Raw genomic sequence first — 19,156 nt, 5'->3', positions numbered from 1 at the left:
GACTAATGGCTCTCCAAGAGAGCAAGTTGATCTTGATGATATAGATGAAGATGATGTTCCGACGGCCGCAATATGCACCATGGCAATTGGAGATGTGTGACCACAGGAACAACAAGAGCAAGATCAACCTTATTCCTCAACAATGGTGCACCCCCCAACTCAAGATGATGAACAGGTTCATCAAGAAGAGGCGTGTGATCAAGGGGGGGCACAAGAAGAACAAGTTATGGAGGAAGAAGCACAACCAGCCCCTCCAACTCAAGTCCGAGCGACGATCCAACGGAATCATCCTGTTGACCAGATTCTAGGTGACATAAGCAAGGGAGTAACTACTCGCTCAGCTTTAGCAAACTTTTGTGAGCATTACTTTTGTCTCTTCTATTGAGTCTTTCAGGGTAGAAGAGGCCTTGCAAGATCCGGACTGGGTGTTGGCCATGCGGGAAGAGCTCAACAACTTCAAGCGAAATGAAGTTTGGAGCCTGATGCCACGTCCAAAGCAAAATGTTGTGGGAACCAAGTGGGTGTTTCGCAACAAGCAAGACGAGCACAGGGTGGTGACAAGAAACAAGGCTCAACTTGTGGCAAAAGGTTATGCCCAAGTCGTAGGTTCGGATTTTGAGGAGACTTTTGCTCCTGTGGCTAGGCTAGAGTCTATTCGCATTTTGTTAGCCTATGCCACTCACCACTCTTTCAGGTTGTTTCAAATGGATGTGAAGAGCGCTTTCCTCAACGGGCCAATCAAGGAGGAGGTGTATGTGGAACAACCCCCTTGCTTTGAGGATGACAGGTATCCTGACCACGTTTTTAAGCTCTCTAAGGCGCTCTATGGACTTAAGTAAGCCCCAAGAGCATGGTATGAATGCCTTAGAGATTTCTTAATTGCTAATGCTTTCAAGGTTGGGAAAGCCGATCCCACTCTTTTCACTAAGACTTGTGACGGTGACCTTTTTGTGTGCCAAATTTATGTCGATGACATAATATTTGGTTCTACTAATCAAAATTCTTGTGAGGAGTTTAGCAGGGTGATGACATAGAAATTTGAGATGTCAATGATGGGCGAGTTAAACTACTTCCTTGGGTTCCAAGTGAAGCAACTCAAGGACGACACCTTCATCTCCCAAACAAAGTACACTCAAGATCTTCGCAAGTGGTTTGGGATGAAGGACGCCAAGCCCGTGAAGACGCCAATGGGAACCGACGAACATGTCGACCTCAACAAAGGAGGTAAGTCCGTTGATCAAAAGGCATACCGGTCTATGATAGGATCCTTGCTTTATTTATGTGCTAGTAGACCGAATATTATGCTTAGTGTATGCATGTGTGCTAGATTTCAATCCGATCCAAGGGAGTGTCACCTTGTGGCCGTTAAGCGAATTCTTAGATATTTAGTTGCTACGCCTTGCTTTAGGATCTGGTATCCAAAGGGGTCTACCTTTGACTTAATTGGATATTCAGACTCCGATTATGCTGGATGCAAGGTTGATAGGAAGAGTACATAAGGGACGTGCCAATTCCTAGGAAGGTCCCTAGTATCTTGGAGTTCTAAGAAACAAACCTCCGTTGCCCTATCCTCCGCTGAGGCCGAGTATGTTGCTGCAGGACAGTGTTGCACGCAACTACTTTGGATGAGGCAAACTCTCCAGGACTTTGGCTACAATCTGAGCAAAGTCCCACTCCTATGTGACAATGAGAGTGCAATCCACATGGCAGATAATCCTGTTGAACACAGCCGCACTAAGCACATAGACATCCGGCATCACTTTTTGAGAGACCACCATCAAAAGGGAGATATCGAAGTGTTCTATATTAGCACCGAGAACCAGCTAGCCGATATCTTTACCAAGCCTTTAGATGAGAAAACCTTTTGCAGGCTGCGTAGTGAGCTAAATGTCTTAGATTCGTGTATCTTGGATTGATTTATAACATACATGTGTTTTATGCCATTGATCAAGTTAAATTATGCATTTATGAGATTTATTGTTTATTTATGGTGCTCAAGCTGTGCAAGGGATCCCCGGACCTCACAAGTCCATGTGTGAATGATGCACATATTTAGGGAGAGAAGTGCTACAACTTGACCCTTTGAGACTAACATTTGTTCTTGAGTTTACTTGATGTAGTCGTAAAGGTGAATTGAAAGGGAAAGGTGAACTTGGACCATGCAAAGACTTCCACCGCACTCCGGTATTAGTGTACTAACCTCCAAGTTCATTTTTAAGCTCCTATTGTCTTTTTGCTCTTAATTGACACTTTTGGTGAAGCAATGGGGTTAAAGGGACAATAATGTTCCTGTTTTGGAGCTTAATGCCAAAGGGGGAGAAATTAATACCAAAGCAAATGGATCAGCCACCACTTGAGAATTTTGAAAATAGTAGATTTAGAACTTTTGATTTATCAAAATACTCTTATTGTCAAAATTTGGTCTCTTGTGGGGAGAATTTATGATTATGAGAAAAAGGGAGAGTTTTTGGTACTCGACCATTTTTTTCAATTGGAATATATCTCTTTATGCCCAAACAAGTGAGTTTGACTTAGAGATAGGAAAATGAATTTGATTTGCAAAAACAAACCAAGTGGTGGCAAAGAATGATCCAAGTATGCCAAATTTGAGTCAAAAACAATTTGGTCTTCAATTTGAATCAATGTTGCATATTTTGCATTGCTTTTGAATGTGTTGGCATAAATCACCAAAAAGGGGGAGATTGAAAGGAAAATGTGCCTTTGGGCAATTTCTATTATGTTTTGGTGATTAAGTGTCCAACACATTTAAATAAGCTCTCATGTGCTAAACAAAGAGAGAAGTGATAATCAAGGCAAAGGTATGGTTCTAGACTTAGTACATTGGTTTTTATGTGTACTAATATATTTGTCTAAGTGCTAGAATCAGAGAAAAGAGAAGAAGAAAAGGACTTGGCTAGAGCAGCCAAGACTTAGCTCGGTCTGGCACACCGGACGGTCCGGTGGTGCACCGGACAGTGTCCGGTGCGCCAGGCTGGCTTCCGACGAACTGGCCGCTCTCGGGAGAACTTGGCGGCGTACGACTATAATTCACCAGACTATCCGGTGGTGCACCGGACTGTCCGGTGAGCCAACGGCCGCCAGAGCAATTGTCGGCCGCGCAATCCGCGGGCGACGTGTGGCCCGCACCAACGGTCGGATGGGGGCACCGAACTGTCCGGTGTGCACCGAACAATGTCCGGTGCGCCAACCAGCCCGGAGTTGCAACAGTAGGTTGCGCCAATTTAGGAAGGAGATCCACACCAGACATGCTACAGTGACTGTCCGGTCGGATGGGGCGCATGAAGGAGGAATCCAAACATTCACTAAGTAATTCTAAGTCTCCACTCTCCGTTTCCACGCACTTGATTGATCGTGTTAGTGATTTGAGCTCCGTTCTAGCTGTGAACTCTCTGTGCTTCATTTGAGCTCAAGTCTTGGCTTGTGTGCGTGTGTTGTGCTGCGGATTTGTGTGTGTTGCTCCCAACCTTACTCTTGTGTTTTCATTGCGATCTTTATTGTAAGGGCGAGAGGCTCCAACTTGTGGAGATTCCTCGCAAACGGGAAAAGATATAAACAAGAAAAGCTATGGTATTCAAGTTGATCATTGGATCACTTGAAAGGGGTTGAGTGCAACCCTCGTCCATTGGGACGCCACAACGTGGAGGTAGGCAAGTGTTATACTTAGCCGAACCACGAGATAATTCATTGTGTCTCTTGTGTTGTCTTTCTTAGTGATTATTGTGATTCGCAAGAGCTCACTCTATAGCCACTTGGTTCTTTTGAGCACTAACATCCTTAACCAAGTTTTGTGGCTATTAGTTGTTGAATTTTACAGGATCACCTATTCACCCCCCTCTAGGTGCTCTCACATGGTGGCTGCGCTTGCGGCAGAATAGAAGGGATAACGGCGGATCCGACCGGGAAGACCACGACAGCGACAGATCCAGCTGGGAAGACGATCCGAACAAGGGGACGACAGATCTAGCTAGGAAGGTTGCAACAACGGTGAATCCGGTCAGGAAGGCCGCCGTTGCAATGGATCCAACGAAGGTGATGAATGGGAGGACAACAAGACGGGTCTAGCCTTGCAGGGCCTGCGTCGGGCTTGGTAGGGGATGGGTGATGCCGATGACAGAAGAAGCGTGAAGGTGCAGTCAGAGGAGCCTGGTCATCGCGGCCGTCGGCGCTGACGTTTGGGATGGGAGTGAGGACACGCCAAAGAGTGACGACTTGATCTGTGCCGCTGCCAGGGGAGGAAGGGGAGGCTGAAAGTTGCCTAGAGGGGGGGTGAATAGGCAAGTTAAAACTTTTTCAACAAAAACTAGAAACAAACTGGGTAAAACTGAATTGATCTCGAAATTCACCCAGTTAACTTTGGAAATGAGATGTTCTAAATGATCCACAGGGTTCAAAGTAGTAGATCTGAGAAGGGCACTTCTCAAAATCCACACACCAAAAGGATATAAACAAATCTTCCACGAAATGGTGAGAGAACGAAGAACACAAACACACAATGAGCAAGAAGACAAGAGACACAAGATTTATCCCGAGGTTCGATCACACCACTAAGGTGCCCTGCTTCCTCGTTGAGGCGCCCACAAAGAGCCGGGTCTCTTTCAACCCTAATCCTCCCTTTGCTGACCACAAAGGTCAAGCCCACACAATAATCTTTGCTCAAACGAGCGGGTAATACAAACTTTCTTGTGGTCTTCCACAAGATTTGGAGACTCACAAGAGACACCTAGTCGTCTAGGAGCTAGAAGCTCCAAGAGTAATGAATCCACAAAGAACTCGATGTAGTACCAAAGCTCGAATCAAGAAGAGCAAGAGAGATTTGGAGATGAAGCACAAAAACTGCAGCTCTCAAACTCACTCAAAGATTTCTCTCCAAAGATTTGAAATGGGAGAGGCAAGAGGTGTGTGAGAGAGAGTGGGAGGTGTTTTTCAGGTTAGGAATGGAGTCCAAGTCGTGCTGTTCTGTGGAGGAGAGAGGTGGGAGTGAGTATATATAGGTGGGGCTCCAAAACTAGCCGTTTTGACTTTTCTGCCCAAAAACCGGTTTTTCAAAACGTTGCGCACAACTTTTTGGCTGACACAGCAGACTGGCAGAAAAAAGTGAACAGTGCAAAAACCGGTTGAACCTGTTTTAAAACCGGTTGAACCTGTTTCCACCAGACAAAAACCGGTTGAGTGTCCGGTTGAGTGTCCGGCTGAACCAGTATTTTCCAAAAAGGTGAACCTGTTTTAAAACCGGTTGAACCTATTTTTCCAAAAAACAATTTTTGCCAAGATAGACTTAAAAAGGTTGTACTACATACTTTCACTAAGGATTAACAAGGGTAAAATGGAAGTTTTAGATCAAGGATTTTGAGCTTTAGTACCAACACCAACCTTCTTTTTGGATCCCCCTTTATAGTACGACGATTCCTATACTCAAGTTAAATAAAATATAATTAAGTAAACTCCTTGAGTCATTGGTGTCTCAAGTGTGATTTCTCCATGATGTTGCTTCATAAGGTTCACAAACATCTTTGTCTCACCTTTTGAAGCAAACACAAATCGAGCCTGACTTGTGCCATTTCACCATATATGAGTTCAAATCATGGCTTCAAGTCACCTTACTGATGCATCAACATGTTGTAACTTTTCATAGCTGATTAGTTCATCGACTTAGTGCAAGTACTCTCTTCTTCACCTTAGCCATGGTACCTCGGTCTACAAGCCGTCGCTTGGCCTTCACCTTCGCTTAGTTCCTCGAAGCCCTTTCCTTGTTATCTTCACCCTATCAAGCCATTCTTGAGTCACATCCTATTGAGCATCCATTGAGAGAATCATTTCTTCAATATTGTGAACCTTGCTTGAATGTCATCTAGATATAACTGCTAAGATCAATCAAGCTCTAGTTTGATTCTCATATATTCATATATGGACTAATAGTAATATGGTCAAGCCAATTCACGATTCCTCATATCTTACTCACTTTGGCTTGACCAATCCTCTTAATCACTTCAACCTCTATTATGATCATATTTATGCATAGTTATTTCTCAGGACTTGTCCATATATTCAAACCAATATAGAGACCATATTATATCCATTTGCATTGTCTCACTGGTTATTTGACCTTGTGTTGAACCTTGTTCACTGATCATTATACACTATTCAAGTATGTTCATCATACTGAATTTCCTGTTCAACACTTAGCAAACTTGTTAGACCTTTAAATGTGTTGTTATTCAAATCACCAAAACTCACAAAAGGGATGAATGCACTTTCAGAGGCTTACCGACCGGGCACAGGGGAGCGCATGCACCAGATCTGGATCGCGACCGCACGGTTGAGGACAGCAGCCATGTCCTGGGCTGTGCCGTAGAGCCTCGGGAATGAGGGGGCTCGTAGGGGATCTCTGGCCAGGCCAGGGCGAGCTCGCGGCGGCCGCCACCACGTGCACCCGCGTGGCCTGCATGCGGGTCGACGAGGTCGCGGTGGCTGCAAGCACGTGTGCCTGCGTAGCCATGGCTGCTGCTGCACGGGGCGGGGCCACGCCGGTCGTTGCAGGGGAAGCCACCATACGTGCATGGGTATATGTATAGTGTTCCTCCCTATGGATCATATAATGCTCCTCCTTCGTTCGTTCCCTTGTTTAGTGATCCACCCTTTTATGGTGCTTATCCTCCATTCGTCCTCCTATAGACACAATAATGCTCAAACAGACACAACAATGCAACCATTCCTCCATTTGTCCTCCTACAAGCACAACAATGCCCAAGCAACCACAAACAATGCAACTTTGAATTAATCTGCTTACTCTGGTTCTCCTCAATTCCAACAATGAAGGTATTGGACAAATATAGAGGATAAAGTTCTAGTAAGGGCCCGTTTGGCACGACTCTGACTCCTGATTCTTTAGCTCCAGACCCTGATCCTTCTGATTCTCCTAGAGAATCAGAATCACTTTTGAAAATCGTTTGGCAAGTAAACTGATTCTCTTCTGCTGAGACATGAGAGTTGGTGGTTTGTGGTGATTGTCTGTTTTACCCTTTGCAGTCCAAATTTGTTACAGATCAATAACAAGAATGCATATACGAACAAATTTATGAAATAATACCATATAATATTCCCATTATATTAGTACATAAAATGGTCTCAAATGTTCAATCCATAAAATGCATAAAACTAGCATGGCACTCTCCCCAAATTATGACACGAACCACATTTTCTAATTACTTTGACTCCCAAAGTGCCTTCGCTACATCACGAAACCTATTCATGTTCATGCCACTTGACCCTATGGTAGATGTGTCTGATGCATTGAGGGACATGTCGCCTATTACGGGCTGGAATAGTAGGGATATAATCTGGTTTCACCATCCACAATGTGCGGTGTAGTACAACTAGATGGAGCCCAATGATCATCTCCTGTGTTCCTAACATCTTCATACATGATGGTGTTTTCTTCCTCGTGCAAGAGAGGCCCATCTTTAAACTTAACAATTCCTTTGTATTGCTGCACATTAGGAGAAAGATGTTAGACATATAACATGTAATACAAGATGCAATAAAGAGAATTATATAAAATTTTATTACCTTATTCAGGTTCTTCCACCTTTCATTCGTCGCACTCCATGTTTTTAGCGGTGTCCCATCCTAACCCGGTTTATCTCGATAATCTTTTCCAGTTTGTGTACTCAATCCTCATATTGTCCCATTTGTTCTTGAACTGCATTTTGGTATAGGACAACCTGGTATTTTCTTTGAATTTGTCCATCACATTTTTGTACCCTATTTTATTCAAGTGGGTGCCATAACGATTATGCGCCTTCGCTTGTTCGGCGAACAATTCATATACTAGGGCTGTGTTCTCTTCATTCTGATCAGCACTATCACCCATAATGCTATAAAAAAATTAAACCTCAAACAAATATGCATGCTGTAAAAAAAATTAAAACCTAAAACAAATATGTACAGCTGTTGTGATGCATATGCATTCATGGATGACGAGTGAGCATTGGGTTCTCTACTCGCACGTACGCTACTATTGTTACAGACATATGAACAAACCACCTCTTGTGCATGGTGCTAGTGCATGAGCCTGTTCTGTTTGCTTCCATCGCAACTGCAGTAACATAGCAATAATGTAGCAAAAATTAACAGAACTGTCTATCCAAATATAGTGACAGATTGCACTTGGTAGGAAGCTAGCTTGGAGACTGGCGGAGGGAATTGCAGTACATAGACGAAGACACACCACTGGCGGGTGTTGAGGATGGCGCCGACACTGGCTGACTCCCTGAGGTTGATGGCTAGAGGGCGAAAAAGTGGCTGGAGGGCGGCACGGTGGCTGGAGGGCGGCAGATTTGCTGGAGAACGACAGAACCCTAGCCGCCGCTACCTGTAGGCAAGGGGTCGTGAAACAGAGGCCGGACGCCGTGGGGGTACGAGAGGGGATCGTGATGATTTTTTTCAATGGCATTTACGAGTAATTTTGGTCAATCTTTAAGGGAAGGTCTATATTTGGTTGGTTGAGGAGCTGTTTTAAGAGACGATGAAGCATGTTTTTTTATCCCACTTTTCTTTCACAAAAACGACTTCCAATCTTTCTGCTACATGAGAATCAGTAAAAAAATTTCCGTTTAGCACAGCTTCTCTGAATCCTCACTTAGAATCAGAGTTAGAGTTGGGTCTGTTTGGTTGGGCTGTGGATGTGAAAAAAGGTGCTGTGGGCTGTGAGCTATGAAAAAAACTGTTGTGGCCTGTGAACTGTTAAAAAACTAAAAATCATTTGGTAGAAACCACTAAAAGCCGTTAAAAGTTCTTCGATATATTTTTTAACATTTCTATTCGAAAGGCACTAAAAGCAAGTCCAGTGATGTTTTCAGTTTTGCACTGCGAGAAAGTCAGCATTTAGAAAGCTGCTTTATGAATCCAGTCCTTTAGTTTGACTTTTGATTTTTACGAGGCAAAACCAAAGCCAAACCAAACACACCTCGTGTCTCTTTATCTTCCTCAAAATTATTGTGAGTCATTTTTTTAAAAAATCCTTATGAAACGAGTTGTCCCGATCAAGCCAATATCACACCCAAATCCCGCAAAACCCTAAGCCAAGCAGGGAGGGAGAAGACGCGAGGAGAGAGAGAGAGAGAGGAGGTGCGCGGCATGGCGGGTGCGACGTCCCTGGCGGCGGCCGCTAATCTGGCGGGCAAGTCGAGCGTGCGGGTCGTCGTGATCGGCGACCCCGGCACCGGCAAGTCCAGCCTCATCGTCGCCCTCGCCACCGAGCAGTTCCCCGAGAACGTACCACGCGTCATGCCCCCCACCCGCCTCCCCGCCGACTACTTCCCCGATCGCGTCCCCATCACTATCATCGACACGTCGTCCAGGTATTCCGACCGCGTCCCCCTCCTACCGCGCATCTCGGATTCGTTAGATCTTGACGGGATGGATGAATACCTGGGGTTGAGTTGATTTTGCGCGTCCCTTTGATTGCAGCCCGGAGCAGAAGCCGAAGTTGATCGCCGAGTGCCAGGCAGCCGATGCGGTCGTGCTCACCTACGCCTGCGACCGGCCCGCCACACTGGAGCGGCTCAGTTCGTTCTGGCTTCCCGAGCTCCGGCGACTTCAGGTAATGCCGCGATTCGATGCAGTGTGGCGTAGGTCTAGATCGCTTGCGTTTGAGTGTCTCTAGGGTTGGCCCATTGTGATTTCTCTTGTCTGGTTTATGTGATACAGTTGAAGGCTCCAGTTATCGTGGTGGGGTGCAAGCTGGACCTGAGGGACGAACAGCAGGTTAGCCTTGAACAGGTTATGGCGCCCATCATGCAGTCCTTCCGCGAGATTGAGACATGCATTGAGTGCTCCGCTCTTCGGCAGATCCAGGTCCCCCCTCTTATACTTGATTGGCTATTTGTACCCCCTAAATGTCTCATACTTACCTTTGTGTTATCTGAACATTTGTCAGACACATTAGAATAAGGCTTGCTTGTAGTGCTCCAAACATGGATAGTGTGTGACTAGTGTATTAAAATTCCCGGCATCTGGAATTCTGATTGAACTATTGGCGCTGACTTATTTTTTTGGCAGGTGCCTGAGGTCTTCTATTATGCCCAGAAGGCAGTACTTCACCCAACTGCTCCGCTCTTCGATCAAGAGTTACAAGCTCTGAAGCCTCGATGTGTGAGAGCGTTGAAGCGGATATTTATTATATGTGATAATGACAAGGATGGTGCTCTCAGTGATGTGGAGCTCAATGAATTCCAGGTTTGTGTTCATGAAGGCTACCATGCTTTCCATCTAGCAGTATACAACATAACTACTTAATAATATACTCTATTGTTTCTAGTGATGTGAGGTTCTTCTTGCTGCTTTACAGGTCCGATGCTTTAATGCTCCACTCCAGCCTACTGAAATTTCAGGAGTTAAGAGAGTTGTTCAGGAGAAGATGCCTGAAGGCGTAAATGAAAGCGGCCTTACCTTGACTGGGTTCCTTTTTCTGCATGCCCTCTTTATTGAAAAAGGTCGTTTGGAAACTACTTGGACTGTATTGAGGAAATTTGGTTACGACAATGACATCAAGCTTAGGGATGATCTCATTGCAATGCCAATTAAAAGAGCTCCTGATCAAGTATGTTTTTTTATGATTGATACAAATCTTTCAATGTCAATGTTACTTATTTATCTATGTCTTTTGTCCTATCTCATTCTATTCATTTGGATATCTATCATTTACTTCCAATGAAGTCAGGGGTTGTAAATACCGACCTAGTGTGTCATTGTGTTTTTATGTTAAAACTGATTTCCCCCTACTTTTGGTGTCTGTTAAAGCATTTATGATCAGTAGTTTTAGCTGATTCTGTTGTTTGTTATTATTATATATGTAGTTGACAGCCTTGCACACTTATGTCATTAGCACAAATACTTCTATTGTTGCTTCAGTAGTGTTCTGGGAGCTTCTATTATTAGTAGCTTCATGCAGGAATATAATATCTTTTTGATGGAATGGAACAATGGTGAAGTAATAAAGCCAGCTTTTTTCTGCAGACTCTGGAAATGACAAGCGAAGTGGTCGATTTCTTGAGAGGGATATTCAACATGTTTGACATTGATAATGTAAGAATGTACAAATTTGGTTTTATTAAAAGTCTTACCCTGATATGCAATTGGTATTCAATGATAATGAATAACTATTATGCATTTTAATTAATAATACATATATTCATTTAAAAGTTATAGATTTTTATTAGGATATTGTATCCAATTTTGGATTGATCACTCAACACAACACTTCTTTATGTGTATCCAGGATGGAGCTTTACTACCTACTGAGCTGGAGGACCTTTTCTCAACAGCACCTGAAAAGTAAGATGTTAGATGAATCAATCATTCTTCATATATATTGCAACTGTACTTGTAGTACATTTGATAATGCTCATATATATGGAAACATTTGGAAAATCTTGTGTTAATTCCTCTAATCTATTGATAATGTGTTGTTTTTTTATTCAGGCTTTGTGACAGATATATTCATTCTTCTCTGCTGTTATTTTCCTTTGCATCACCTTTTCTTTTTGTGCTGTATATTTCAGCCCATGGATTTCTGATCCCTATAAAGACTGTGCTGAAAAGAATGTGTTGGGTGGTCTGTCACTTGAAGGTTTTCTCTCAAAGGTATTCTGTATCATCCTTAGCATATCATGCACTACTAATAAACTGGTGGTTAAATGGGGATCTTATTAGTAAACAAACATGTTTGTTGTGGATCCAAAACAACTTCTATTATGTTTGTTTGGTGCATTCTTATGCACCATTTACTCAGCTGCCTTTGTTGCTTTGAGAAGGACCAAATAAATCTTATGTCTATGTGGTGAATAAGGGCCTGTTTGGTTGCTTTCATGGGTGAGTTTGACTCGTACCTAGGGAGCCTGACTCTTGCTGGCCTGGCTGAGACTGAGAGCATGTAGTGTCTCTATGTTTGGTTGCTTGTATGAGCTTAGCCTGGCCCATTCGAGATGCTGTTTGGTTGTATGAGCTTAGCCTGGCCCATTTGAGATGCTGTTTGGTTGCTTGCATGAATGCTCGGTGCATGAGCTTAAAAGCTATAAAGTTTATTATAATTTCATGTGATGATGTTGCAATAGTCTATAATGTACCATACCAAGCCTTAATCCACTTTGAAATAAATCAAATTCATTTAATAGACACTAATGAGAGGTTAATCTGTTATTAGGAAATACTAATGGTTGCACCGGCAGAGCCTGGCTCCGGAGAAACGCCCATTTCCTGCGTATCTTGGGAGCCAGGCCTAGAGGAATCTTTGCATCCCGTGAGCCAGGCTGAAGAGGCTGACCAGGCAACCAAACATGAGAAAGCTGCGTCCTGTGAGCTTGGCCAGGCCATATGCAGGCAACCAAACACACCCTAACTTGACATGCTCATTAAAACTTGACACTCAGTATGCAAGATGCTGATGTAATTAAATTAGTTGCTAAACATTTCAGAAAAGCATAATCAATGAAATTCTATGTTGAAGTGGTGTGCTCTGTTGATGGTGATATTTCTTGAAAGAGTGAAGTATGGAAAACTATACATGTGCTACGGAATGCTGGCAGCATGCAATGCATTTTTTCTGTTAATATATTATTTTATATCATGCTATTTTGCATTATATTTTGCTGCTGAATGAGGATTTTACGATGCAGTGGGCTCTTATGACACTTCTAGATCCAACAAATAGTTATGCCAACCTTGCATATGTTGGTTATCCTGGTGAGTTCAGTTCTGCATTTACTGTCACAAGGAGAAGACGAGTGGATCGTAAAAAGCAACATACGCAGAGAAACATTTTCCAGTGTTATGTTTTTGGTGCCAGAGGCTCTGGAAAGACGTCGTTGCTACAATCATTCATTGGAAGGTATGCCGTACATTTTCTTATATCTTACATCATTTTTTTTCATTTGGTCATCTTTAATTCACTTGGGGTCCTTGTAACAGGCAACCTTCTGACACTCTGCCATCTAACAGCGAACGCTTTGCAACAAATTCTGTTGAAATGGCTGATGTAAGTGTTATGCTCTATTTTTTTTGCACCGGGGATGTTATGTTGATGCTCTATGCTGATATATTATTATTTCTGTTTTTAACAACTTGAAACCCATTGTTATTGTGAACATACTCCCTCCTGTCCAATTTATAAGGCATTGTCTGACATGGCATGGTCTCCTAAAATACACTTTAATCATTCATTTATTTTATATTATATTGTTTATGATTATTGGATAGCACATTTGATTACAAGTCAAATAGTATAAAGTTCGTATTGCAATAGTTATAAGTTGTTGGCCAAATTATTGGTAAAAAATTGAAGTTTCACTCTTGACATTCATGAAATGCCTTATAATAAACTGTACTGGAGGGAGCATCAGTGAAGACAAAATCCCTCTACCATCCATATTCACCGCTGAGACAAAAAAACCAGCAGCATGTCTAAAAAATGTTGGAAGAAACTATTTGTGGAGAGGGAGAAAAGAGACCAGAGGTGGGCATTGCATGATATCTTGGTCCAAGGTTACTAGGCCAAAAGAGCTTGGTGGTCTAGGTATTTCTGACCTACAGCTACAGGTGCTGAACTGGGCTCTCAGGACGCGCTGGTTATGGCTAAAGAAAACTGAACCTACAAATCATTGGGCCTCCTTTCAGCTGCAGTCTTGTAAGGTGGTGAGAGGCATTATTGTTAACATGGCCATGTCGACTGAGATTGGTGATGGGAGTAGCACCCTGTTCTGGAAAGACAGATGGCTGTTGGGACAGCACATAGAAGAGCTTGCTCCCCTCATTTTCAGCTTGGTTCCGAAGAGAACTGCAAACCGGAGAACTGTTTGGAAGCTTTGACAAACAAGAGATGGATCGAGGATATTCATGGAGTTGTTTCCTGCAAGTGCTGCAAGAATTCTGTGTTTGTTGGGAGGCCTTGGAAGGGGTGCAGGCGTGCAGCTACAGCCAGGAACGCCAGATAAGCACTTCTGGCGGCTCTCCTCTGGGCAGTACTCTGTTAAATCAGGTTATGATGCAATCATGCAAGGTTCGATAACCTTTGAGCCTTGGGAGAGGATATGGAGCACTTGGGCACATCAAAATGTGTTTTCTTCATATGGCTAGTGGCTCACAACAGATGCGGGACAGCTGATAGGCTCCAAAGGAGGAGCTTGCCCCACCATGAGGCATGTGTCCTGTGTGACCAGGCTCCTGAAACTTTGGACCATCTCCTTATGCCTTGTGTTTTTTTGAGGCAGCTCTGGTTCTTTTTCGTTAGCCTAATTGGCCTGGCAATCCTCGCCCCGCAACTTGGTGAAATCTCTTTTCTAGATTGGTGGAGGAAGGCTTCTTCCTCTCTTCCTTTGCTTATGCAAAAAGGTCTCAACTCTATTGTCATCCTGGGAGCCCGGACATTATGGAGGCATAGGAATGGTTGCTTATTTGATGGCAACCCCCTCGGCTTGCCGCTGCCTTATCTATGGCTGGGAGTGATATCTGGTTTCGGGGTAGGGCTGGAGCTAAGGACATCCAACTCCTGGAGGCTACTTCTGACCTTGTTTGAGCCATGATGTCCTTTTCGGTCGTTTGTTCCTTTTTCCTCTTTCCAAAATCAAGTGTTTTTGTAGTTAGATCTAGATGTAAGGTAGGTGCGTGCGTCCGTTTCTTTGTACTCTCGTTTTGCTATCTTCTATTAATGAAATGATACGCAGCCCTCATGCATATTCGAGAAAATGTCTATGAAATGTTGGATGTGCATTGTGATTATAGTAGTATTCTCAACTGTATTATCTTCTTTATATAATCAATAACATTTTAATGATATAGTTATCTGTGTAGACTAATTCTGTTCTATCTGATTCCTCATTCTCCGTAAGTACAATAGATTTTTTCTAGTTGAGTCAGTGAGTGGATTGTTAGGCATAACCTGTTTTTTAATATGATTCATTTTTCTAAAGGGAACTAGAAAGACGCTAATACTGCGAGAGATACCTGAAGGTGACGTGAGATCGTTACTTTCTGACAGGGAATCGTTGGCGCCATGTGATGTAGCAGTATTTGTTTACGATAGGTACACACTCCTGTTGAGTATTTATTTGTTCATAATCTGCAAGTCTCACAATACAGTTTATAGTGACTGACTGTTCTCCCTTTTTGTGTATCAGTCAATTTTATTGATAAAACTTTCATCGTAAGTTAATCACATATATTTTCTACCAATTTCATGTTTCTGCTAACCTGATATAAACCATGTGTTAACATGGTTGAATATATAATGAGCGATGTGATAGGAATTTGGGCTTAAACTAATGCGTTAAATTACTTAAATAAGCTTTAGTTTTTTTTACTTCAGTGTCTGCTTCTTGTAGTGTACTGTAGAATGAAACACCATGCCTGGAAGAACTTTTAGGAGGTCGACAAGTAAATCTCGTTTATAATGTTATATCTTCTTTTGAAGCCTGTGGACTGGATCGACATAAATCTACTCACTATGCATGTATGATGTATCACAGAATGACAGAATATCCTCTGAACCTGTTCTATTGGCAGCTGCGATGAATATTCATGGCAAAGAGCTAGAGACTTGCTTGTGCAAGTGGCTACACATGGAGAAAATACTGGCTACGAAGTTCCTTGCTTGATAGTTGCTGCAAAAGATGATCTTGACCAATCTTCACAAGCTCTACAAGAATCGACTAGAGTAAGTTTTTTAACTGTTAATTATGTAGACATAGTGGAACCAAGATAAGATATCAGGACGAGTTTGCAATCAGATTGCTACATACGTGACTTTAAGTTGTGTTGTATTACCTCATAATTTTGTTCTGGGTTTTGTGGCTCCTAGTGTTCTCTTAGTTTTTGTCTTGCCAAAAAAATCATATGAATCGTTAAAAAAGAAACAAAATAAAACTTAAATTGGAGGTATGTGCTAGTTCAATCCTTAACTGCCATTGGGTAGTATGAAGGAATGGAGAAAAATGCAAAACAGCTTATTGGTTGAAATGTTACGTTAACAGTTTGACACTATTTGTAGTTGTTGAATTATTTCTTAATAAGGTCGCTTTCTGGCGTTTTTTAAAGAGCTAGTTATTGAAGGGATGCTGGGTTGGTCAATTACTCCTCATATGCATAGAAGCACTGGTTTAGTGGTTTGTATGCAACCCACTTAGGCCTTGTTCGGTTGCGTCTGGATTGAAGGGGATTGGAGGGGGTTAATCTCTCCCTAATCAAACTGAACAAGGGAGGGATTTAATCCCCTCCAATCCCCTTCGATCCGCAACCGAACAAGGCATTAGGATGCGTATGGCTTCTAGGGACTAGTTTTCACTCTCTCTATTTTAGTTTCTTTTAGTTCCTAAGTTGCCAAACACATGGACTTAAGAAGGATTATCCCTCTTTAGTCCATGTGTTTGGCAATTTAGGAACTAAAAGGGACTAAAACGGAGGGACTAAAAATTACTCCCTAGAAACCAAACAGCCCCTTGTATTGTGAATTTGTGGATCAGCCCTCTTAAAATAACATATAATAGAAGACTTACTTATCTAGGTGAAGGATAACTTACTATTTGTTGACAATCGTGAATTATTGTGGCTATAGAATGGAAGTTCTCTTATTTATCTGCTAGGAGAAGTAACTGTGAAAATATCTACTTTCCAGGTGAGCCAAGACATGGGAATTGAAACACCAATTCCGATCAGCGTGAAGCTGAGAGATTTGAACAACATTTTCTGCAGAATCGTGCATGCTGCGCAGCAGCCTCATTTGAGCATTCCAGAGACTGAAACTGGAAAAGCACGTCGGCAATATCGGCAACTTCTAAACCGTTCGCTAATGGTTGTCTCTGGTGAGTTGCATGCACCCTTGAGTTTGTGAATGGTTGAATTAACATCATACTGAACATAGAACTATAAGAGTACAGGTGCAATGATTAGAAATCTATCTGTCTGCTGATGCTAATATATAATAGTCCTTAAATATTCAGTCAATGTGAAAGTTCTATGAGGTCTGACTTATGCTGATACTGCACTAATAATTTGCAGTTGGAGCTGCTGTTGCAGTTGTTGGATTAGCTGCTTATCGGGTTTATGCAGCTCGGAAGAACTCGTCCTCTTGAAGCCTCCCCTACTGGACAATTGGGGAAATAAGGCCCTTCCTTCCTGCGACCTCAGCTGGATCCATGCTGGTTGAAGTTCGTCGCTTGGGTTTTTACCCGGCAGGAAACCAACGTTTTTGTACAGACATGTCATCAGCTATGAATTATCCGGCCAATTGGGGTTTCAGATTCAGACATCACCTGGCTCCGTAAAAATGCCGTATCTGATGATCTGTTGGCTAAATTGGCCCAGCTAATTATTGTTACTACTAGCCTAAGTTCTTATTATTCGAATTTTTTTTCGTTGGCAAACATGCTGAGACATTTAGTTGAACAAGCATGAGTTTGTGTTGTACCTTGATTTCTTTCGGGGATTTATCAAATCGGAATTACCTAGTCACACTGCCACTGAGGCCTCGTGCACACGGTTATACTTTGTATGAATAATTTGATATACATGTAAATGCATGCAGTCACACTTTGCTTTGCGGATTGCGTTGGTAGCCGGTAGCACCATAAAATATACCCAACCCTTCCTGTTTCGATCACTGCTCCAATTAAGTCATAATAAATGTACGTCCGAACAAGTTTATATTCATTATATATGATGAATGAATGCATTTGTTAGTTTGTAACACAGCACAGATTTATATTCATTATATGACTTAACAATTAAGGTATTTGTAACACAGACTATCTGTTACCTCTATATTTCTTATCCTGTATCCCACTGTCCTACCACTGATCAATTTTTCTCTATATCTCTACCCTCTACAACGAGTTTCTCTAAGTTCTTCCTCTATATTATACTAAAACCATAAAATATCGTTTTATACTTATTCATCATCTATTATCATTTTTTTCTTAACTAAAAACAGCGTGCACTGAAAACGAGGATAGGGGTTGCCTCCTATGCCCCCATATCTAGAGGAATACCGTGCACACTCCTATCACTTTAGCACGGAGAGGACGTTAGGAAGAGGAACGCTAAATATGTACAGGAAAAGTGGAGGAGTGGCTCACGACAGCCGTTGAACACAGTCTTACGCGAGGAAGTAGGGTGGGTGTGAAAGCAAGTTTAATGACAAGCTGTATGTCGACGAATGTCTACGTGGATGAGAGAGAAACTAGAAGTCGCGAGTCGTCTATTCTCGGCACATATACATGAGCGACATTATTGGTCAAAGAGACTGCATCATATTAAATTCTAGTGGGGACTACCAGTGTCACGCAGCGTGTCGCCAAGGTTTGCACTTGACGACCGACAAAATTATTATGAGACTAAACCACTCCCTGTGATGGGGCCACTCCATGTTAGACAAATAGGCATTTTCAGTTTTAATTTAATCCAAAAAATCGCAGTGATGTATATGACGACATGTACGTGCATATGTGTATCACTACTCACATAAACAGTAAACAACAATAAAATATGCACAAATACAAAGAACAGATTGTACCCTACGGAGGGACCAATGCTTAAGGCATCAGTGGCTCTATTCACACGAGACATCTCGTGTGTATGTTCGATGTAGTCGTACACAGTCGATGCAGGCAGATGTACGCAGTGTAGTCCATCGAACGGTGCCGGCGACGACGACGAGGAACTTGATCAGCTCTGGTCGAGCGGACGAAGCGAGCAGTCACGAGTACGCTCCCCAAAATCCTGATCGCTCGCACACCCATGCAAGTGTCGCTCTACGGACGGCGATTTCGGAGGCCTGCTCTCCCACACTCTCTGTGCTTGCAGAAGATGGGACGAGAATGGCTGTGTGCAACACGTCTTGATGTTGAGGAGAGGGCGAGAGCAAAAGACACTCGTGGAAAAGGAGTTGAGACTTCTAGTGCCAATATCGTACAAAAGAAGAACTCCAATGCGTCACATAATAATAAAAAGAAGAACAAGTAATAGAATGCCATGGAGCCCAAGCACGCAACCTCGTTTAAAAGGAAGAACAAATGAGCTGGTTGCTTTGTTTGCGGGAGTACTGATCACTGGGCAAGCGCTTGTCCAGACCGCAAATTCAAGCAAGAGA

At 42.7% G+C, this 19,156-nt stretch overlaps 1 protein-coding gene and 1 long non-coding RNA gene across 3 annotated transcripts; one reads left to right on the top strand and one right to left on the bottom strand.

Annotated features, from left to right (window-relative positions):
- Positions 1-7,081: 7,081 nt before the first annotated feature.
- On the bottom strand, positions 7,082-8,906 carry LOC103644236 (uncharacterized). Of its 2 annotated transcripts, none has more exons than XR_561548.4 (3): positions 8,233-8,906; positions 7,588-8,116; positions 7,082-7,507 (listed from the first exon to the last, which is right to left on the bottom strand). It is a non-coding gene; the product is annotated as an uncharacterized lncRNA (long non-coding RNA). The 2 variants fall into 2 exon arrangements; XR_561549.4 differs by having other exon boundaries at positions 8,249-8,906.
- A 103-nt stretch (positions 8,907-9,009) lies between these two features.
- LOC103644237 (mitochondrial Rho GTPase 1) lies at positions 9,010-17,607 on the top strand. The gene is made up of 14 exons (XM_008667436.3): positions 9,010-9,380; positions 9,490-9,622; positions 9,730-9,876; positions 10,081-10,257; positions 10,370-10,621; positions 11,038-11,106; positions 11,300-11,355; positions 11,583-11,664; positions 12,696-12,907; positions 12,988-13,054; positions 14,985-15,097; positions 15,577-15,727; positions 16,685-16,871; positions 17,068-17,607. The coding sequence occupies exons 1-14, from the start codon at positions 9,157-9,159 to the stop codon at positions 17,139-17,141; spliced, it is 1,944 nt and encodes a 647-aa protein (XP_008665658.1). The 5' UTR covers positions 9,010-9,156; the 3' UTR covers positions 17,142-17,607.
- The last annotated feature ends 1,549 nt before the right edge of the window (positions 17,608-19,156 follow it).

Source organism: Zea mays, chromosome 1 (genome assembly GCF_902167145.1).
Source record: "Zea mays cultivar B73 chromosome 1, Zm-B73-REFERENCE-NAM-5.0, whole genome shotgun sequence".
Classification (NCBI taxonomy): Eukaryota; Viridiplantae; Streptophyta; class Magnoliopsida; order Poales; family Poaceae; genus Zea; species Zea mays.
Note: the sequence above shows the minus strand (reverse complement) of the source record. Positions and strands in the feature narration are given on the sequence as shown.